Below are 23,755 nucleotides of genomic sequence, written 5' to 3'. Positions count from 1 at the left end.
GGCGGTAGCAGTGGGCATGGATGAAGAAGATAGTGAGATGTACTAAGAAGGTAGAGTCAGAAGGCTTAGGAAGTGTTTGAGGGAGGTATGAGGAAAGATACCAGGAAGCAGTTTTGGATAACTGGGTGGACAGTGACTCCATCAATTAGTAGAGTGAGTAAAAGAGGAGGAACAGGTTTAAAGATAAGGATAAGGAGGGTAGTTTACACATGTTAATCCGAGGTACTTGTGGGTTATCTGGTAGGGGGTGTGCAGTAAGGCTGTTGACATATACGGAGACCTGGAGAGCAGAATCAGCTGATTATACAGTGTTGGGAATTATATTAGCAGAGTGGAGTTCAAGCCTAAGTGAATACCCATTCATTCATTTGTTCATTTGTTTAGTATATTGTTTGAGCGCTAATATGTGCCAGACATCATGCTGGGCAATGGGCCAGATACAACAGAGTTTGCAGATCGACAAGAGAAAAGGGCCTAAAATGGAAAACCAACACTTAAGGGACGAAGCCTGAGAAAGAGTAGTCAGAGAAGCAAGAGTAGAACCTAGACAAAGAGGCATCACATGAGCCAGGGGAGTCAAGAGAGGAGTCATCAATAGTGTCAAATGATACAGAGAAGTCAAACAAGGTAAGAACCTAGAAGGAACAATGGATTTGGTAGTATTTAATGATGTGGGCATGAGGGGCAATTTTTTCCCCAGGATCAGGGGTAAAGAATAGACAGAGGGGACTTCCCTGGCGGTCCAGTGGTTAAGACTCTGAGCTTCCAACAAAGGGGGCAGGGGTTTGATCCCTGGTCGGGGAACTAAGATCCTGCATGCCACATGGTGCAGCCTATATAAATAAATAAATAAATAGTCATCCCTGTAAATTTGTTTTTTAAAAAAAGAATAGATGGAAGATGAGAGCATTCGACTATGACCATGGCCTATATTTTCAGAAGCATGGCTCTTACAGTGAGTCTCTGTTATTGATCGCTAAGCAGCATTTCCTCTCCTTCCAGTACTGTGTCCCCAAATATTGTTTGGAAAACCACTCCTCCTCCATTCTCAGCCACATGATTTGGGTGGGATTAACTCCAAATCCAGCTCCAAGGGTTGCCCTAACTGGCTCAATCCAATCAGCACAGCCCAACCCTTGGTCCCAGGGATTGGTTCAGAAATTGACAACTAATTCAGTCAGTGCCAAGGAGTACTGTGGCCTTCTAGGAAGAAACAGCTTCCTCTCTCTTCCCTGGAGGTTCCTCAGTGAGATCCTCTATCTTTCCCTGGGTAAGGTGGTGGGAGGATTTGAGCTATTTTGCAACCATGAAGAGAGAACTTAAAACTGCCAGGGGTGAATGGGATGGGACACCAAGGATTAAAGTAGAGCGAAGAACACAAAGGGACTAGGCTCCTTCAGACATCATTTGAGCTACTGCATCAAGTGTTGCTTAAAGCCAGACATGCTTCTGGACTTTTCAGTCACATGAGCCAATAGATGCTTTGGTTTAAGCCAATGTGTATTGAGTTTTCTGTCACTTGCAGCCAAAAGCATCCTAAGTGATGGGGTTGTGAGGAAGAAAATAGAACATAATTATAACTAGAGGAGACACAAGGTCAAAGAATTTTTACTTTTCAGACAAAAGAGATGTGTTAAAAGGAAGGATCCAGCAGAAAAAGAGAGCTTGAAGACACAGGAAAGGGCAATAATAAATAGAATAATGGTTCAGAAAAATAGAAGTAGCAGAATATAAGGCATAGGAGGAGATTTAGACAGAAGGGAATGCCCACCAGTACCTGGGACAAACTAGGCACTCAATATTTGTCAAGTGAGGATGTTAATTATTTGGAATCTTCTGAAAACTCCTACATATTGACAGACAATTTGTTTATATAAGTCTGCATTCTTCTGCATTTAAATCTTCCTGAGTCATTGTCAGAGGGTCACTCTAACTTCAGCACATGATAATACACATGTGCTGCTTATTTCAGGAAATATCAGGGATAAAAATAGTCCCTGATCTTGAACCCCTAATGTAATTTTTGGGCTTCTCTGTGTCGAGACCAGTGTTTTTCAAGATGAGACCATCCCGGGACTTTCCTGGTGGTCCAGTGACTAAGACTCCATGCTCCCAATGCAGGGGGCCCAGGTTCGATCCCTGGTCAGGGAACTAGCTCGCACATGCTGCAACTAAAGATCCCATGTGCCTCAACGAAGGTCCCGCATGCGGCAACTAAGACCCGGTGCAGCCAAATAAATAAATAAACAAATAAATAAATAAAATGAGACCATCCCATACTCTTGAGGAAATCACCATGGGTATCTGTTAAAAATGCAAATTCCTTGGTCTCACCTACTGAAACAGACTCTGCATTTTAATAAGCTCCTAGCTGCTTCTCAGTAAAGTTCAAGAATGCTGTACTAGATTGTCTTGTTCACCTTTGTTTCCTCAGCACCTGGTTCAGTGCCTGGCACAGAGCAGGTGCTCAATTGAATGCTTTTTGTTGTTGTTTTTGTTTCTGTTTCTGTTTTTAACTGAGCAGCTTCGGGATCTTAGTTCCCTGACCAGAAATTTAACCCACACCCCCTGCCGTGGAAGTGCAGAGTCCCGAACACTGGACTGCCAGCGAAGTCCCTTATAAAAGTAATTTTAAAGATATAAGGTTATCCCTGTGGCAGCATCCCTTTCACTTCCTGGCACTCTGACATGCTTTTCCTGAGTGCTTTTTTGAGTACAGAGGACACTTCAGGTTATGTGTGTATCAAGTGCACACAGCATCTGTTATGTGTGCTGAGGTAGGAAAAGGTTATGAACCATGGAGCTATACTGAGAGAGTCCAGAGAGAGAGCTGACTTTCAACATCTTAAAATCAATTCTCAGTCACCAGGAGGGAATAATTAAATACAAAAAAACCCACAGGTTTCCCATTTAATAAGTGTTCAACATGTACAGCATATACAACTTAGTCATGGAGCTCAGGCCTATGGGGATAGACATTACCTTGTAGTTACACGCAGCATTTTCTCAGACTCCTTTGTGCCACCTTGGCCTGGCAATCAAGCCAGTCTAACACTACTGGGAGAGGTCACATTACAAGATAATACATGTTGCCCAATCCTGTTTTTGGGGTGTGTTTACATGTGCTCCCCCAAAGGTCTGGAACAATACACACCAAACTGGTCTTAAGAGTTAAGGAGAGGGGGCTTCCCTGGTGGCACAGTGGTTAAGCATCCACCTGCTAATGCAGGGGACAGGGGTTCGAGCCCTGGTCCGGGAAGACCCCACATACCGCCGTGAAACTAAGCCTGTGCGCCACAACTACTGAGCTTGTGCTCTAGCGCCCGCGAGCCACAACTACTGGAGCCCGTGCTCTGCAATAGGAGAAGCCACCGCAGTGAGAAGCCTGCGCACTGCAATGAAGAGTGGCCCCCGCTCACTGCAACTAGAGTAAAGCCTGTGAGCAGCAACAAAGACCCAACACAGCCATAAATAAATAAATAAATAATTTTTTTGAAAAAAAGAGTTAAGGAGAGGGACTTCCCTGGTGGTCCAGTGGTTAAGAATCTGCCTTCCAATGCAGGGGATGCAGGTTCGATCCCCGGTCAGGGAACTAAGATCCCACATGCCGTGGGGCAACTAAGCCTCACATCACAACTACTGAGCCCATATGCTCTGGAGCCCATTCACCACAACTAGAGAGAAGCCCACGCACCACAACTAAGACAGAACACAGGCAAATCAATCAATCAATATTTTAAAAAAAAAGAGTTAAGGAGAGAAGGAGAATGAGGATGAGGGCTACCTTTTTACTTTATACACTTTGGTATTTGGATTTCTTATTCACAACAGGCATATATTAATTTTTCACTTGAAAAATAAATTCAAAATATCTGAGAGTGACTGAAACACACCCCACATTCCCCCCAACTAATTAAATTACACTTTACTCAAAGGATTAACTTAGAAATGTGTGTCACTCGGTGTTGCAAAAATATTTTTTGAATGAATAAAGAGCCTTGAGGAGACACTGAAAGAAACCGTGGCTTTAAGCTCTGTCCTCAACACACCAGGGGTTTGCCTTCTTCCTTTCCTTTTGATTTCATCTGTTCCTCTTTATTTCCCCTTCTCCCTTTCTCCCTTCTTCTCCTTCTTCTTCCTCTTCCAAAAAAAAAATAGCACCTGCATGAGAGCAGTCAGTAGGAAAATATGATTCTATTCACACACTGGGGCATTAGGGCATGATTTGGGGCTGAAAGAGAAAGTCATCCAGTCTAAGGCAAAGTAAGAAAAACAGGGAGAAAGAGGAAGGGCCATGCATGAAAAGCATGGTGTTATGCTGAGGGAACACAGAGCTCACAGTCCCCAGGCTGTCATCTCTTCTCTCCCCTTGAAGTCTGGCTGCTCAGTTCATCACTGAAAAGTGCTCAGGCTCTGGTGAACCAGTCCCTGCTAACCAAAGACAGAGAGAATGATTTATAAGATTGATCAACAGTTTATTATGAAAAGTATATTTGTCAAGAATATTTGTTTCAGCCAAATATACTTGAAAAGTATATTTGTCAAGAATATTTGTGTCTAAAAAGGAAAAGCCTTTTTAGATTAGGGGGCTGCTTGGAGTTCAGGGCCTTCAGAGCAGATGGATATGGAGGGTGTTAAGTGATATTTTCTCCAAACTGGGGAAATCTGGAATGTCACCCACTCTTGGACTCCCAGGAGAGTATGACCAGGCTGATGGACAGGGCATGCTAGCTGCTCAAGGCCCCTCCAGCCTACAGCACTGGAGACGTATTAGAAGACTCTCCCTTCCCTATCCCGCCTCTGGCTACTGTGTTTCTCCTTTCTTGCCCCGTCTTGACCACCTTTACTATCTTGCCCCTCCATATGTTTTACACTAAAATTATTTCCACTGTGCTGGTCCCTTACTGCTTTGAGTAAACAAGCTGAAGGTCCTTGTCTACCAGACCAGGGAGAGGCACCAAATTGCTGACGATGGTTAAGAGTGCTACTCTGGGGCTTCCCCGGTGGCACAGTGGTTAAGAATCCGCCTGCCAATGCAGGAGACATGGGTTCGAGTCCTGATCCGGGAAGATCCCACATGCCGCGGAGCAACTAAGCCCATGCACCACAACTACTGAGCTGGCGCTCTAGAGCCCGTGAGCCACAACTACTGAGCCCGTGTGCCACAACTACTGAAGCCCGTGCGCCTAGAGCCCGTAGCTCAATGAAGAGTAGCCCCCACTCGCTGCAACTAGAGAAAGCCTGCACACAGTAACAAAGACCCAACGCAGCCAAAAATAAATATATATTTTAAAAAATAACAAATGCTGGAGAGGGGCAGAGAAAAGGGAACCCTCCTACACTGTTGGTGAGAATGTAACTCGGTGCAACCACTATGAAGAACAGTCTGGAGGTTCCTCAACAAACTAAAAATATTGCCATATGATCCAGCAATCCCAATCCTGGGCATATATCTGGACAAAACTCTAATTTGAAAAGATACATGCACCCCTATGTTCACAGCAGCACTATTCACAATAGCCAAGACATGGAAACAACCTAAATGTCCATCGACAGATGTAGGGATAAAGAAGATGTGGTATATGAATATGATGGAATATTACTCAGCCATAAAAAAGAATGAAATAATGCCATTTGCAGCAACATGGACCTAGAGATTATCATACTAAGTGAAGTAAGTCTGAAAGAGAAAGACAAATACCACAGGATATCACTTATATGTGGAATCTAAAATATGATACAATTGAACTTATTTACGAAACAGAGATAGACTCACAGACATAGAAAACAAACTTATGGTTACCAAAGAGGAAAGGGGGTGGGGGAGGGATAAATTAGGAGTTTGGGAGTAGCAGACACAAACTACTATATATCAAATAGATAAACAAGGTCCTACTGTATAGCACAGGGAACTATATTCAATATCCTTAATAAACTATAATGGAAAAGAATATGAAAAAATATATATATTTAAAACTCAATTTGCTATATACCAGAAACTAACACAACATTATAAATCAACTATATTTCAAAAAATATATATGGGAGGCATAATAATTATAAGGATAGTGAAATTGGGTTCTGTTACTGAAAGCCAAGTGTGAAAGCCAGAGGGCCTCCTTAACAGCATATGAAGAGGTCTTCAACACCTGCAGTGGGACGGCAGGGAAAGCTGAGGTCCCAGATAATCATCAGAATAGTTTAAGCTCCAATAAGGTTAAACTCCCAAGCAATGCAGGTCAGCTAAGGGCCCTAGTTAGGAAATAATGAGATCATGACACATGGAATGGGGATATCTGATTGATGTTCCTGAAGATCTTGAATTTCCAGATTCTCCTGAACCCTCTGAACCTAAAGAAATGACCCACCATTTCACACTTCCCTCTTTCTTGTAGACAGTACAGAAGCCTGTACCCTGTAAGACTGCATGTACCCTCCTCGAAATCTGCTTGTGTCTCCCTCCTGGATACTCGGCCGATAACCGGGTTAAAGCACCATATAACCTAGCAAAGGACATATTGGGACTGATAAAGGAGGAAAGGGACTACCCAAAGGAGCTGCAAGAACTAGCCAAGCATGTAAGGGCAGGAACTGGGAGAGAAGCAAGGGACTGGATTCTGAGGGTGCTTGATCAGGGGACCAGGTTGTAAAATTGGGTTAGGGAGAGTTTATTGATTTGGGAGCACTCTCCTAAGATACAGAATTTATCATTCTGCCAAGGACCCCAGGAAATGGTACAAATTTGTTACTAGAATGGCTCTCAGAAGCACAGAAAACTTTACAGCCCACATGAGGTAAAAAATGCCAGAGTTGCTAAGACAGATGGTGTAGGAGGAGATTTTAAAAACTCAGAGAAGTCAGCATGAGGTGGATGTACTATACAAGGTCAGAAATCCCACAGACTGATTATTTTCTGTGGGAAGGCCAAAGAGGATACTGCATTCACCAAGGCCATAAGGAATATGACAGTAAGAGGTGCACCAGCATCACTAAAAGTTCAGTGGTGGTTTTCCTATTTGGGCCAGGACTGACAGTATGAGAGGCTGTTAGAAAACTGGGCTAACTAACAGCAAGGGGGCAATAGGGTCTTGAAACAAGAGGCCAGGTGGCAACACTTAACTGCCAGAAGCCAGGTAGATGCAATTATTATAATGAGTGGAAAGGTCAGAATGACAGCCACAGAAGTCTGAGCCTCAGAGAATTATGGAGATGTTTAACAGAATATAACATCCCCAAGGGCAAAACAGATAGGCAGACAACGAGGGTACTCCTCAATTTTCAATCAGAAGAAATTAAGGTTGTGTGATCAGGGGGCTGAGGGCAGTTGCCCCAATGGAAAGTGATCATCCTTTGCCCACTTTCAGATCTGGGTCAATTTTCAGACCCTGAATTCATTAAGAGATGGTCTGGTCACCAAAAGGAGGACCCTGCAACACCATGGCAAATACACACAGTAATGATTTCTGTGTCCTTCTCTCAAAGTTCACATACATACATGTATTACTATTTTCAAATATATTTTTAGATATAGTTGTAAGGAACAGAATACAAGTTCATTTAAAATGGTTAATGAATACATAGTAATTTTTTGGCATATAAACAACAGAAATTTATTTTTCACAGTTTTGGAAGCTGGAAGTCTAAGATCAGGTTGCCAGCATGTTTGGGTTCTGGTGAAGACCCTCTTTGGGTGCAGACTGCTATCTTTTTGCAGTGTCCTCACATGGCATAAGTGGTGGGAAAGCTCTCTGGGGTCTCTTTGATAGGGCACTAATCTCATTAATGAGGATTCCACCCTTATAACCTAATCACTTCCCAAAGGCCCCACTTCTTAACACCATCACATTGGGGATTAAGAATGCATAGTAATTTTTGTCATATTGCATTTTCTCAGAAACAACAGATGTTAAAAATATCTCTTTTGGGCTTCCCGGGTGGCGCAGTGGTTCAGAATCTGCCTGCCAATGCAGGGGACACGGGTTCGAGCCCTGGTCTGGGAAGATCCCACATGCCGCGGAGCAACTGGGCCCGTGAGCCACAATTACTGAGCCTGCGCGTCTGAAGCCTGTGCTCTGCAACAACAGAGGCCGCGATAGTGAGAGGCCTGCGCACCGCGATGAAGAGTGGCCCCCGCTTGCCACAACTAGAGAAAGCCCATGCACAGAAACGAAGACCCAACACAGCCATAAATAAATAAATAAATACATTTAAAAAAACGAAAATAAAACAAGGTTTTTTTAAAAAAAATCTCTTTTGTCCTTTGGGGTGGTCTGCATGAAAAGGGATCCTCACAGCACTTTGAATGTGCATGACTTTTGCAATGTGTATGTGTGAATAAATGTAGTCCCTTGAGAGCAGAGATCTTGTCTTGGTGACTTTTTCATCTTATTCAGCATCTAGCTCAGTGCCTGAGCTCAGGCATATAGTAGGTGCTTGATAAATACATGTTGAACAAATATATACACATGCAAACAATTTTGTTTGTTTTGATAAAGAGTGGATGGATATCTTGGGATGGGAGAATTTTACATAGTTTTTTTTATTCCTTTATGTTCTGCCCTTAAATTTATTTATAATAAGTAGGAATCGTTTTTATAATTTAAAAATTACTCTATTTCCCCAGAAAACATTTTAAAATTATGAAAAATTCATACTCAGTGTAATAAGTTCACAGAACACCGTGTACAAATTAAAAAATAAAAATCTCCCATCTCCAACACTCTTCCTCCAGCCCCTTCCCACTCTACTGTAATCTGCCTCTCCAATTATAACAATGATACCTGACATTTACTGAGTGCTTACTCTTTACCAGGAAGTATTCTAAGCACTTTTTTTTTTACCTGTGTTAACTAATTTATACCTTATTATAACCCAAAGAGGCAGATATTATCATTATCCTCATTTTACAAGGGGAAACTTTCACAGGTTGGGTTCCTTGGGAAGCCAACTCAAGAGGAAATTTAGAGTACAGTGTTAATTCATTCATATCAGTTTAGTCTCAGTATGGACTAACTCCAGTCCATGATGCATTAGAAGACCCCTTGCAGAAAGATCAATATCAATAGATTTCACTCAAATAAAGAACCTATCTTTCTTCATTGCAGTCAGGGGTCACTGACTATATTATGACTTTCTTTTATTCACACATTTAGAGAGGGTCCTCAGAGAAGGGCACCAGCCTTTGGGGTAGCCAGAAGCAAGGGAGATGACCTGGTCATTTTGGGTCATCTTGGCCATGGGCTCAGTTCCAAGGGTATGCTGGGGGAGAGAAGTCTAGGGGACTTCTCTTAGGAAAAAATCTTTTGGAGTAAAGAGATAGTTGAGCCTTATTTGGGTTGTCTTCTCTACCTTAATCCTGAACCCTTTTCAAGCTAACTGGCAGCAAACTTGACATGTATGTATGTGTTTAGTTCCAGGGATTTCTCTGTGTATATCTTCTTTTATTATTATTTTAAAGCATACACATTTGTGATACAAACTTGCTGGAGAAAATAAAATATAGACAGTAAAGGGGAAAGGAAAAGGGAAACCAGACAGCAAGAACTCATCAGCCTGCCTCTGCCCAATAACAGCTCAGGGAAGACTGAAGTCTAGCTCTCAAGTTCACTACCAGAAGAAAGAATTAATGGACTCCAAAAACTTTTGAGAACAGTTTCAAATTATTATTGCTGACACTCCCTACCTTATATTCCAAATCCCACAAAGAAATCACTTCTGAATTTGTTTTTATCAGCTGACCTCAACAGCTGATAAAATTGCATAAAATTGCATTTAAGGCATAAAACTGAACTGATTTCCTGCACCCTCCAGTCTCCCCAACCTCCTCTCCACTTGTGTTCCTTATCTCCACGAAGGACCCACCAGCTTCCTAAGCCAGAACCTGAGCACCATTTGTATTTGGAACGTCACATTTTCCCTCTCCCAACTAATCTTCAAGTCCTGGTAATGCTACCTTCCAAATTATCCAGAATCCATCCACTTCTCTCCAATTCCACTGCTTCTTCCTTACTTGAGGGCATCATCATCTTTTGCCAAAATGCAATCAATAGCCTCTGTGGTTTCCCTGCCTTAGTCTCCCTTCTTTGTAATCCATTCGCCACACTGCAGCCAGAGTAATTTTTTAAAAACACGAATCTGATAATGCTGTTCTTCAGTTTAGAATCTTTCAATACTAAAGTTCAAACTTCCGAAGTTCAAACTTCCTAAGAGTTTATTAGGTCTGAATGATTCAGCTGCTGGGTCCCTCCGCAGCCTCATCCCCACACACCGTACCCTCTGTTCGGCCATAATGAACTTTCAGTTCCCTGAGCCCAACTTTTTCTATTATCGCTAGGTCTCTGACCAAGAGGTTCTTTGCTTGGAACACCCTTCCCGCTACTCTTTTTTTGGGTAAATCAGATGCATCCTCCACGTCCCAGCTCAGTTGTCACTCGCACAGCCCAGGTAGGAAGGCTTCATCCCACGACAGGTGCCCTCAGCGTGGTCCAGCCGATTTGTGTCTCCCAGGCGGACGGCCCTGACGGTGCCCTCGACACTCCATCAGTGTCGGACAGTTGAAAGGCTCCTTAGAGCGGACCCAGATGCTTGCCGCTGCAGTCCACGACAGGTAGGCAGCACGTGAAGCTTCAGCCCCGCAGCAGAGACACACCCAAGCCTTCCAACGGGCAGCGCTGGTTACGGAACGGCGGTTCAGAGCCCGGAACCCAACCCGATGCCCCCGCCTCCCACGCTGCGTCGGGGGCGGGGTGGGCGGGGCTCTGGGCGCCGGCGAACGGCGTGCGACGAGCAAGGGGCGGGGCCAGGGGCGGAGCGGAGCGCGCATGCGCGGTCGCCTTTGTGTGGGTCGAGCAGCGGCGGCGGCGGCGGCAGTGGCGGTCCCACTGGCAGGCGGGCAAGAGGGGAGTCCGGGCGGCGTCCGGCGTGGGAGCCGGGGGACCACGATGGTAAAGAAGCGGAAAGGCCGCGTTGTGATCGACTCAGACACGGAAGACAGCGGCAGCGACGAGAACCTGGATCAGGTGAGGGCAGGCCGCGGAGGCGCGGGCCAGCGGAGCGGGAGAGCTGAGTCCTGGCCACGGTAGTCGGGAGCCGGTCGGGCCCCGGGCCTCCTGGCCGGAGCGCCCGGCCTGCCTCGTGTCCTGAACGCCCGCTGCCGCCCCTTTCTGCTCTCCCCACAGTGCCCGCGGCTCTTGGAGTCTGGCCGGGGCCTGGAGACAGAGCCCCGAGGACTTGGCGCCTTGGGCGGGGAGGCGGGGCAGGGGCCAGGCTAGTGGGCCTCGGGCTCGGGGGACTCGAGGGGTCCTTGGTCTGCCAGGGTCAGATCGGCGCGGCAGGCTGCAGGCCAGGCGATCCGGGCACGGAGAGATAGGAAGTATCGCCCGCCAACCCGGGAGACTGGGAGGTTTTGGAGGAGGTGCAAGGGTGATCGTGGGGCGGTGTGGGGGAGGGAGGCCGAGAAGGTGCAAGCTCTGGAAGATGAAGTTTTTCAGACAAGGGTGTGAACAGAGAGGAGGGGAACCTCTGTCGTGCTTGGCGAGGAATACGTAGCTGTGGGCACGAATCTGTTTGGCAGCTAGGGTCGTTTGTCTTTGAGAAGGGTCTCCGTTGAGATGTCAGACCGAAGACGGCTCATGGGAGGAGGAAAGAGGGCATAAGTGGAGAAATATCTAGGGCGTCATGGAGAGAGTGTGGCGGGGCCTCTTGGCCCTTTTCATGCAGCATCCCAGAAATTCTTTCTACTTGAAAGATGTACAGGAGACATTGAAACTAACTTTTGGTCTCACTGTCTTGGGGTTGCTTGAACTGTTATATACTCTAGAAAATACTGTGGGGAGGAAGCTGTCCTTTGTAGCAGTGCTCCAGTGATACCAGAAGATACAAAGAGGGTTTTCCCCCACATTTTGTGAACAAATGATATAAAGAAAGGATATGCAAGAGATAATAGTTCTATAAGTTGAGTAGAGAGAGTACTGAACTTAGAATCTGAAATTTTTTGAGTTCTAGGCTGGGCTATGTTGTTTTCTAGCTATGTATCTTGGGCCAGAACAGTAAAGTCTAGATAAAACATCAGCCTTGGGCTTCCCTGGTGGCGCAGTGGTTGAAAGTCCACCTGCCGATGCAGGGGACACGGGTTCGTGCCCCGGTCCGGGAAGATCCCACATGCCGCGGAGCGGCTGCGCCCTTGAGCCATGGTCGCTGAGCCTGCGCGTCCGGAGCCTGTTGCTCGGCAACGGGAGAGGCCATAACAGTAAGAGGCCCGCGTACCGCAAAAAAACCCAAAACATCAGCCTTGTGGATCTGATTGAGTTATTATAAAGGATTAAGTATTTGTAAGAATTAATGTTGGGGGCTTCCCTGATGGCACAGTGGTTAAGAATCCGCCTGCCAATGCAGGGGACAGGGGTTCGATCCCTGGTCCGGGAAGATCCCACATGCCACCGAGAAACTAAGCCCGTGAGCCACAACTACTGAGCCTGCGCTCTAGAGCCCGCGAACCACAACTACTGAAGCCCGCGCGCCTAGAGCCCGTGCTCCGCAACAAGAGATGCCACCACAATGAGAAGCCCGTGCACCATAACGGCAGAGTAGCCGCCGTTCGCCCCAACTAGAGAAAGCCGGCGCACAGCAATGAAGACCCAACGCAGCCAAAAATCAATAGCTAAAATAAATTTATTTTTTAAAAAGAGAATTAAGGCTTCCCTGGTGGCGCAGTGGTTGAGAGTCCGTCTGCCGATGGAGGGGACGCGGGTTCGTGCCCCGGTCCGGGAGGATCCCACATGCCGCGGAGCGGGTGGGCCTGTGGGCCGTGGCCGCTGGGTCTTGCGCGTCCGGAGCCTGTGCTCCACAACGGGAGAGGCCTCAACAGTGAGAGGCCCGCATACTGCAAAAAAAAAAAAAAAAAAAGAATTAATGTTGGTACAAGCACTTAGAAACTAAAGCATTTCTATGAATGACTTCTTGGGAGTCCTTTGTAGTAAGTCAGAGGTCTCAGAAATTAAATATTAGGGCATGAAAGAGGAGGACTTTAAGAAAGAGGGACTGAAGATGTGTTGAAGAAAAGAGGGCTGTTTTGAAAATGGTGGTATGGAGGTGGGAGGTGGGGAGTAGTGGGGCCTGTGGAGAAGTATAAAAGGGATAGACACCTGGTTATGGGATAGGAAGTAAAAGGTAAATTGAAAATGTTACCCGGAAGACTCCTGAAATTTATAAAAATATTTTTAAAAATTGTTTTTTAAATTAATTTATTATTTATTTTTGCCTGCATTGGGTCTTCGTTGCTGTGCGCGGGCTTTTCTCTAGTTGAGGCGAACGGGAGCTACTCTTTGTTGTGGTGCGTGGGTTTCTCATCACGGTGGCTTCTCTTTGTTGGGGAGCCCGGGCTCTAGGCACGCGGGCTTCAGTAGTTGTGGCACGTGGGCTCAGTAGTTGTGGCTTGCGGGCTCTAGAGCGCAGGCTCAGTAGTTGTGGCACATGGGCTTAGTTGCTCCGCAGCATGTGGGATCTTCCCGGGCCAGGGATCGAACCCATGTCCCCTGCATCCGCAGGTGGATTCTTAACCACTGCGCCACCAGGGAAGCCCCTTCCCCATTTTAGATATGAGGAAAATGGAGGTTGAAGATGTAACTTATCTAAATTCACACAACTTGTTAGTGGCATTTCAACCCAAATCTGTACAACTACAAGGCCTATACTCTTTCCACTATACTAACTTAATCTGTTTTTAATATTGCAAAATGAAAATGATGTTGCACAGCCATTTTCTGTGTTGCTAGAATTCATGTTTGTAAAGTATATTGAATAGTTTAGAGAAAATTGATACATCAGTTTAAAAAATTATTTGGGGGACTTCCTTGGTGAAGCACTCTTAAGTCACCTGTTCTGATGATGCATGAACTAAGCTGTAAATTATTCTGTCTTTGGTGATTTTCCACAGAAGTCTGACATATGAAATGAGTTGAGAGCTTCCTTTTGTAGTAGAGAGATTTTTCTGATCCACAGAAAGCTTTTCCAAAGTGGGAACTGGAGGGATTGCAACTTTAAACCCAACTTTATCTATTTGTAAAAAGAAATTAGCATAAAATTTGTAAGTAATACGTAATGCATTTTAATAGCAATTTCAACTTCCTCCTTTTCAAACTACTCATTGGCGTTCTTTTATCAGATGGGAGCCAGATCAGAATTCCCTTTTCCTGCGCATCCTAACAGGCACTAGTGCCGTCTCTATATGTTCAGCACTGTGCGAGGCTCTCAGAGGAATCAAAAAGATCTATGCTCTCTAGAAGATCTCCCAGAGATCTTTAGCAGAAGTTCAAAGTCAGCCTAGTTTTGGGGACTTTAGGACTCCTCTGAGCAAAATTAATGCATTCTGGACCTTTCTTTACCAAGATGCCTTGGACTGCTCCATCTAGTTCTGGGTCTTCGTTGGGGGGTATAACATTGTATTTGCTGTTTAGTGGGAAAGAACAAACCATGACAAATCTCTGAGTGTCAAGTGTGAGAGTGGAGCACAGTTAATAAGGAGATCCTTTGTCTCTGAGTTTTCCAGGTGGGAATCTAAGCCATTATGTCAGAAATATTACCTCCAAGTTAGTCCTTAGCCTTCTACATTGGCTTTTCCTGGTGGTGAGAGGAGGAACATGTGTGTCAGAAACTGCTTGGGTTGCTTGTTTAAGATGTACTTTGCAGGGGCTCCCATCCCAGACCTACTGAATCAGACTCTCTGGGGACTCTCTCCTCTGCATTTTTACCAGGTACAGCCCAGGTACTTATTTGTGTTAAACACTGAGACCACTGTCTGTATGCAAGTTAATCTTTTAGTAAGACACTGTAAGTAGTTTGGGAGAGAAATAGCTTCCTGTCTCAGCCATAGTGTGTGCACATATAAGCAAAAGAACTTAACAGAGATGTTCAAAGTGGCAAAGCTGCCGGTTTTTCTAAATCCCTGAAGCTGTTTGAATTGTTGGGATGATTTTTTTTTTGAGGCCTGTTTCTTTTTTCCCTTCCTTCTTCTTGGTGGGAAGAGGTATGTAGTAACTGAATTGGAGTCCTTTAAAATTTGTTTTAACTTTCAAAGGTTTTAAAAACTCAGACCTTTGAGAATTCGAAGGATTTATTTTAACATATGACCTGATAGTGACCTTATTTTTTTATGTTGGCCACACCCTTTCTTCAACATTTCAGAATTGCAAATCATGGAGATACTTGCTTTTGGTGCTTCTTGGAAAAAAATAACAGAATTTGAGCCAAACCTAGGCTTTTTTACCCCACCACGTACCTCCACGGAGATAACATGTGCACTCTTTATGGAATAATATCTATGCAGTGGGTGCTATAACATGAAAAGCATCCAAGATAATAAAGGAATCAGAGTTGTCTATTCAGATAAATACAACTCAGTATTTATAAAAACTTTACTCTGCCGTTTTCAAGGGAAAAAAAGCTACATGCATACTGGGATGCTTTATTTCATAATTTCCATCCTTATTTAAAATGGGGATTGTGTTGTCCTGTCCTCTTTTTCTATGCTCATTCTATTGAAGTAACCATAAATTAAAAATTTTTTTGAAACAATAGGCCCCTAAGTATTTTCTAGGGGTTATTTTTAGACATTATGTGTTAAAATAGCATTGTTATAAAGTATCCTTCCATAAACCTTCCCCGTAAAAGGTGGGAAATTAAAAAGTTGTGCTTCTCACCTAAGTGTCCATCGACAGATGAATGGATAGAGAAGATGTGGCACATATATACAATGGAATATTACTCGGCCATAAAAAGAAATGAAATTGAGTTATTTGTAGTGAGATGGCTGGACCTAGAGACTGACATACAGAGTGAAGTAAGTTAGAAAGAGAAAAACAAATACCGTATGCTAACACATATATATGGAATCTAAAGAAAAAAAGGTTCTGAAGAACCTAGGGGCAGGACAGGAATAAAGACGCAGACATAGAGAATGGACTTGAGGACACGGGGAGGGGGAAGGGTAAGTTGGGACGAAGTGAGAGAGTGGCATGAACATATACACTACCAAATGTAAAATAGATAGCTAGTGGGAAGCAGCCGCATAGCACAGGGAGATCAGCTCTGTGTTTTGTGACCACCTAGAGGGGTGGGATACGGAGGGTGGGAGGGAGACACAAGAGGGAGGAGATATGGAGATACATGTATATGTATAGCTGATTCACTTTGTTATAAAGCAGAAACTAACACACCATTATAAAGCAATTATACTTAAATAAAGATGTTAAAAAAATAAAAAATAAAAGTTGTGCTTCTCATTGATAAAGTCTTTTTACATTAGAGCAGAGTTTGAAGTCTAGGATGAACTTGTGAGAAGTGTTGGGTTAACTTGTGAAGTTTTAAATTTGTGTCATAATGTTGCATCTAGCCTGATGTAACTCATCTGCCAATTTCACTTGATTTTCTTTTAGAAGTAGTGCAGGGAAAATTGAGTCCCATGGGACCTTTAACAGGCTTTCAGGAAAAATTCAAAACCTATCTTTCAACACTGGTTCTCTTGGTGTACTTATTTGCTCCCTGGACTGTAAGTTCCCCAAGGGCAAAGATTGTTTTTTTGTTTTTTTTACTCTTTCAACAAATGTGTTAGACAGAGCGAGGCAATAGGGCTATTGGGTGAACAAAATCAAAGCAGTTTCTACCTTCAAGGAGCTTAGGGGATGGGGGCAAAGGGAGGGACAGGGGCAGGCATTGCTCAGAGAGTCATTTCCTTACACTTGCGTTACAGGCTATGAAGGAAGAGCGAGGATGCTGTGAGAGTTTGACCAGGGACTCTATGTTCACCTGATGGGAGTGACATTTAAACTGAGATCTGGAATATGGGTTAGGGATAAGGAGATAGGAGACTGAAGAGTACAGGGACATGTGAATGTTCATGGTTGAGGGACCAAAATGTACAAAAGCATTGAGGCAGGAAGGACCTAGCACCCTCATGAAACTGAAAGAAGCAGAGTGACTGGGACATCACTAGTTGGAGGGAGAGTGGTACAAATGAAGCTGCAGAAGTAGTCTGTTTGGACCCTTTGAGGATGGAAAAGCCAGTTTAGTGAATCACAACCAGTGTTAAAAATAAAAACGAAATTGAATCAAATAGAAAAAAAAATCATATGTCAGACCTAGTAAAGATAAGTGTGTTTCATAAAACTTGTGTTTCACATATATGTATGTATGTATATACAGGGTCATAAAGTATAATTTATCTTTCTGTGGGCTGGGGTTAAAAAGACGTTTTAAGCCACTGGCAGGTCCAGGTTGGCAATAGTAAGGACTGTGGACGTTATTCTGAGGGTAATGAGAAACCACTGAAGGATTTTAAGCTGAAAGAGGTGTTCCAACTTGTCTTTTGAAAAGTTTTCCCGGGCTGCTATGTGGAGAGTAATCTGGAGAAGGGACACTGGTTAGATGGCAGGTAGAGGAGTCCAGGTGAGAGATGGTGGAGAGCATAAGTTCCATTAGAATGGAAGCTCCAAGAGGGCAAGACTGTTTGTTCAACGTAGTATCCCTGCACCTAGAACAGTGCCTGGCCTGCAGCATATACCTTGTCAGTATTTGTTAAATGAATGCCTGACTTGGACTGGTGTAGTTATAGAGACGACAGAAGGTGGATTAATTGGACATAATATTCATGCTGTAAAACTGAGAGGATTTGATGACTGGTTGGATGTTGAGGGTGAGGAAGAGGAGATTCTGGCATGAGATGGGGAACCCTGGAGGAAGATCAGGTTTAAAGGTGAAGAGCATGTGTTCAGTCTTGTATGTGTAGAGATTAAAGTTGTCTATGAAATACTCAAGTGGAGACATTTAAGTACGTAGTTGAAAATAATGCCTGCCTGACACAGAGTAGACAATAAATCTTTGTTGAATAAGCAAGTGCTGCTTGGCATATCCACAGTAGAAAGTTAGATTCTAACTTTTCTGATTATAGTAGTATTACTTAGAGGTAAAGGGACACTGTCAGATTGGGAGTTCTTGCTTTAGCCCCTCTGCTGTAATACTGAAACCTCTTCTGTAAACCATGGAAATGTGCATTAGTTAGAAAGTGTATTAGAAGAGGGAACCAAGTAGAAACAAGTAACAGTAGTAGAAATTTAAAAAAATTTTAATGTACCTTTTATTTTGAATGTGTTGAAAACTGGTTTTATTTTATCAATTCTATGACATTGTGGGCATTTATATAACTCAGTATTTTATCTATAATTATAATCACTTTGCTAGAAATTGGAAAGGGAAGTTGCCACATTTCATGCCAGTCATGTGAAATGTAAAGGAATGTTACACTGTCACTTTGGAATTACTACTTCAGAAGGGTTTTCGTGTGTATGTTCATTGTTTTGGTTTGTTTTCTTTTGTTTTTTTTAATGATAAAAATAGTACATGCTTGTTGAAACAGTTCCACTGAAACAAAAATACCTCCCTGTTCCACAAACGTATATGCGCGCAATGGCTCTGTTCCTTATCCTGAAAAATAACCAGTGTCCACTGTTGGAATGATGTTCTTCAATCAAAAATTTTGATATGAAAGAAATAATAGAAAATAATGTCTCAGATTTAAACCTCTATGAATTACTACTCTTTTCTTAGCTTCTCTCAAGTCCTCCCACTTCTCTGTGTCCCTGTGGCTTCTTACCTTGTCCAGGTCACCATCCACTCTGATGACCCTGCTGTGGACTCCTCTCTGCACTTCCTCCCTGGCCCTGTAATCTGTTCCTCTGTCAGTCAGAGTGCTATTTTAAAAACCCTCAGGGGATGGTTACTTCCCTGCTTAAAACCATTTGATGGCTCCCCACTGCCTTCAAATAAAATTCATTTTCCTGATCCTGCTGTATAAACCTGGGAATGATGTGGTTTCTTCTTACCTTTAACCTGCCTCATTCCATCACCCCCACCCCCACCCCCACCCCCTGTCCCCTTGCCTATGAAGCTCTAGTCACCCTGGTTCCCTTTTAGTTCTTTGGTTAAGCCAAGCTATTGCCAATTTCAGGGCCTTATCCTTTTTTTAATATATAAATTTATTTATTTATGTATTTATTTTTGGCTGTGTTGGGTCTTCGTTGCTGCATGAGGGCTTTCTCTAGTTGCGGCAAGTGAGGGCTACTCTTCCTTGCGGTGCGTGGGCTTCTGATTGTGGTGGCTTCTTTTGTGGAGCATGGGCTCTAGGCGCGCGGGCTTCAGTAGCGGCATGCGGGATCAGTAGTTGTGGCTCACGGGCTCTAGAGCGCAGGCTCAGTAGTTGTGGCTCCCGGGCTTAGTTGCTCCGCGGCATGTGGGATCTTCCCGGACCAGGGATCAAACCCGTGTCTCCTGCATTGGCAGGCGGACTCTTTTTTTTTTTTCAGTACACGGGCCTCTCACTGTTGTGGCCTCTCCGGCTGCAGAGCACAGGCTCCGGACGCGCAGGCCCAGCGGCCATGGCTCACGGGCCCAGCCGCCCTGCGGCATGCGGGATCCTCCCAGACCGGGGCACGAACCCGCGCCCCCTGCATCGGCAGGCGGACCCCCAACCACTGCGCCACCAGGGAAGCCGCGGCAGGCGGACTCTTAACCACTAGAGAAGTCCAGTGCCTTATCTGTTCTATCTGAAGACTTCTATCCAGAAGACTGCACCCTGTGTCTTCCCCCCGTTTCTAGTCTCAGCCTAAATACCATTGCCTCAGAGAAGCCTTCCCACAATCACCCTATTGCAGATAGGTTTCCCACTCACTTTGATTCACTTCCTTCTTAGCACTTATCACTAGATATACTTGTTTACCTGTTTATTGTCTGTCTCCCTCTCTTGATTTTATTTATTTATTTTAAAATTTTTATTGGAGTATAATTGATTTACAATGTGTTAGTTTCAGGTTAGTACAGCAAAGTGAATCAGTTATACATACACACCCTCACTTGATTTTAAATTCTGTGAGGTCAAGGACTATGTATCTCTTATTCTTGACTTTCTACCCACAGCTTGGTATATAGTAGGTGCTGGTAGCAGGGGAACTATCTGTCCCGCTTGCCAGGAACTGAGTTTCCCAGAATTCAGGACTTTCAGTGCTAAAACCAGGACAGTGCTAAGCAAACCAAGATGTTTGGTCACCCTAGATGGTAGTAATCACTTGCATTAGTTGTATTTGTGGAATGAATACGTGAAAAAGAGCTCAGCATGCTAATTAGCTATAAAAAACCTCTGAGGTTTATCCATTTGGGCTTTTATTCTCCTTTTCTGGGGTGCAGAATCTGTATCCCACTTTTGTGTGATCATGGGAGGTTTGATTAAAGAGATGAGATTTAATTTCCTTTAAGTAAGTAATTTCCTTTAAATAAGTTTCTTTATTACAGATCGATCCCGACATGGCATTGCAAAAATACACTGTTTGTGAATGATGGGGTGGAGGAATTAAATCCTAAGGTTTATGAGTCTTCATATAGTGATGGATTAGAATTCTAATTTTAGCCAGAATAATACTATTTTAATAAATATTACCTTAGTGCAATTAGACTTGCAATTTGGCTGTCTAGTTTATTGTTAAATATGGTTTTCAAGCAATGTTAATGAAACTGCTCTAGAAGCCAGATGTGCCATCCTACACAGTCACCTATAGTGTGTTGGGCATTGGCATTACTCTCAGCAGATCTTTAGTTCAGCTTAAGTTTGATAAACCATGTGGGCACCCCACACAGCCATTCCATCCTAGAGGAATGCTGAGATAAGTAGGGGAGGTTTTCACTAGATGTGATGAAATACAAGGAGGATGGTGAGAGAGAACCACTGGACACACAGAAATGTCATCTCAACCAGTGTGGCACAGTGAAGTGGGCTAGCAGGAGAGAGCTGCAGAAGGACCTACCCCCGTGCATGAATCAGTTTTAGATTGGCTTTTTTCAGTATTGGTGTTGGATAAATCAACCCCTACAGGTAACAAATCTGATGATCTCTTCATGTGTGGAGTGTTGGCAAGACCTTTCTGTTGCACATTAGTGTGTCCAGCTGTATTTATGAGTCCTCAGAATATAAAGGACTTGGGCTTCCCTGGTGGCACAGTGGTTAAGAATCCGCCTGCCAATGCAGGGCACACGGGTTCGAGCCCTGGTCCGGGAAGGTCCCACATGCTGCGGAGCAACTAAGCCCTTGCGTCACAGCTACTGAGGCTGCGCTCTAGAGCCCGCGAGCCGGAACTACTGAAGCCTGCATGCCTAGAGCCCGTGCTGCGCAACAAGAGAAGCCACTTCAATGAGAAGCCCGCGCACCACAAGGAGGAGCAGCCCCTGCTCGCGGCAGCTAGAGAAAGCCCACACGCAACAATGAAGACCCAACGCAGCCAAAAATAATAAATAAATAAAATAAATAAATTTATTTAAAAAAAAAGAATATAAAGGACTTAACTGTGAAGAGTAGCCTTGCCATGAGTTCCCCCAGTAACTTCCTATACAATTCTCAGCTTGTGGAAAGGGTATCTTTCACACTTTTTAAGAGGAAGGTCTTTGCTGTCTCTATGCTATTGTTAATATGGTATTTAATGTAGTAGAAGAAGAAGGACTGTGCCTATCAGATGCAGTTGTTTGCTGATGGAGAGACATTTGTTAGGTTTTTAGTATAGAGTGGAATCTCTTTAACAGGAAGGCGATACTAACACATTAACACTTTAGTTACAGTAACTTTTAATGGATATCTACTGTTTGTAATATATCTACTGCTTGTTTCAGGAAAGGATTTGATTGCTAGCATATCCAAATCCCTGTTTTAATGAGTTGGTATTAAAACAGACTTCTAGTGCATTTGTGAACCTCAAAGGGTCAGGAAGTACACTACTTACCAGAAGTCTTTCTAATTTTTATAAATTTGCATGAAGGTAATGTGGAAAAAAGATAATAGTAAAGGCCATACACAAATTACCATATAAACCAGCAGTACCACTCCTAGGTATTTATCCGAGTGAAATAAAAACTAATGTTTACACAAAAACCTGTACATGAACAAATAATTGCCCCAAGATGGAAACAACCCAAATGTTTTTCAACTGGCATATGGATAAAGTGTGGTGTATCCACACAATGGAATACTACTTTACAATAGAAAGAAACAAACTGGGGCTTCCCTGGTGGCGCAGTGGTTGAGAATCTGCCTGCTAATGCAGGGGACACGGGTTCGAGCCCTGGTCTGGGAAGATCCCACATGCCGCAGAGCAACTAGGCCTGTGAGCCACAACTACTGAGCCTGCGCGTCAGGAGCCTGTGCTCTGCAACAAGAGAGGCCGCGACAGTGAGAGGCCCGCGCACCGCGATGAAGAGTGGCGCCCGCTTGCCACAACTAGAGAAAGCCCTCGCACAGAAACGAAGACCCAACACAGCCAAAAATAAAAATAAATAAATTAAAAGAAGGCTCAACATTTAAAAAAAAAAAGAAATCTGTCCCCAAAACTCAATATCACATTTAAAAGAAAAAAAAAGAAAAGAAACAAACGGTTGATACCTGTCCAATCTCAAATGCATTATGCTAAGTAAGGAAACCAAATTCAAAAGACTACACACTATATGATTCCATTTATGTGATATTTTACAATAGGCAGATCTGTAGGGACAGAAAACAGGTATGTGATTGCCAGGGGGTGGAGGGAGAGATATGAAGAGCACTTACTTCCTGAAAAGGCTTCAGATCATAAACACTCTACTTTTTCATACCAAAATGGTAACTCTTATTGACCAGTGCAAATTACAGCAAAATTTGGGGGGATGATGGAACTGTCCTATATCTTGATTGTGTGAGTGGTTCAACTGTATGTATTTGTCAAACTCATAGAACCATCCTTAAGAAAGGATAAAAGGTACTGTATGTAAATTACACCCTCAAGTTTTTAAAAGACTGTAAACACACAAACATTGCTGTAATTTGCATTTGGTCAATAGGAGTTACCATTTTGATGTGGAAAAAGTAGAGTGTTCTTATGATCTGAAGTCTTTTCAGGAAGTTAGTATGCTAGCTCTATCTAAAGAAATGAGAAGAGTAACATTTAGTTACTGCTTATGAAGAAGAGATGGTGTCAGCTGTTAATCTGAGAAGGTCATTTTCTCATTCTGGCCAAGGAGGGTATACTCCTAAAATAGAAAGACTGGAAGAAGAAAACATTTTATAGCAGTCTCTTTTTAAAAAATTTATCTTGGCACTTAACCTATAATTGTATAGCACCAATATCATCAAGGAATAATACTACTAGTATTTATTAGTTATATTTTTCTCTCTTTTGGCCCAAGGGGAAAATGTAAACCATGATTAAAATAGGAGCTAGGATTTTATCTGCCCTAGTTTGAATCCTGGTTCTCTCATGTACTAGCTGTATTACCTTGGGTGAGTTACTTAACCTCTCCTGCTCCTTAGTTTCTGTATCTTTAAATGGGGAAGATAACGATACTTACCTTAAGGCGGTTGTGAAGATTAAATGTTAGATGCTTAGAAAAGTACCTGGCATCTAGTAAGTACAATATAATTTGGGGCTGGTATTGATATTAGCAGAAAGCAAGAACCAGAGTAAGTATCCTTTTGTTGTGTTTTTGAGTGACTGGACTGAGTTGGGGAGAAGTAACAGGAGAGGGAAACCATGTGAGAAAGCAAATCCTGGTTGTAGCCATGTCTTACTAAATAGCATATCTCTTCTCCTTTAAACTCCCTTAAATCACCAGGACAAGGCAGAGGTGGTGAATGGGAATATTGGGGTTGTCAAATTGGGATTCCCATGTAGAGGCCAGCATACTTACTGCTTAACCC

The 23,755-nt window shown here is 43.6% G+C and overlaps 1 protein-coding gene and 1 long non-coding RNA gene across 3 annotated transcripts in view; one reads left to right on the top strand and one right to left on the bottom strand.

The window, feature by feature from the left end:
* Positions 1-1,287: 1,287 nt before the first annotated feature.
* Positions 1,288-10,780, bottom strand: LOC125963655 (uncharacterized). The gene is made up of 2 exons (XR_007475911.1): positions 9,953-10,780; positions 1,288-4,431 (listed from the first exon to the last, which is right to left on the bottom strand). It is a non-coding gene; the product is annotated as an uncharacterized LOC125963655 (long non-coding RNA).
* Positions 10,781-10,805: 25 nt separating this feature from the next.
* Positions 10,806-23,755, top strand: part of RTF1 (RTF1 homolog, Paf1/RNA polymerase II complex component) — a 49,011-nt gene continuing 36,061 nt past the window's right edge. For both annotated transcript variants that reach the window (XM_004273972.4, XM_049706672.1), the window contains exon 1: positions 10,806-11,018. In XM_004273972.4, the coding sequence (XP_004274020.1) occupies positions 10,821-11,018 (198 nt within the window). In that variant the 5' untranslated portion in view covers positions 10,806-10,820. The remainder of the gene's footprint in view (positions 11,019-23,755) is intronic.

Source organism: Orcinus orca, chromosome 2, assembly GCF_937001465.1.
Source record: "Orcinus orca chromosome 2, mOrcOrc1.1, whole genome shotgun sequence".
In the NCBI taxonomy this organism is placed as follows: domain Eukaryota; kingdom Metazoa; phylum Chordata; class Mammalia; order Artiodactyla; family Delphinidae; genus Orcinus; species Orcinus orca.
This window is presented reverse-complemented; position numbering and strand designations above follow the sequence as displayed.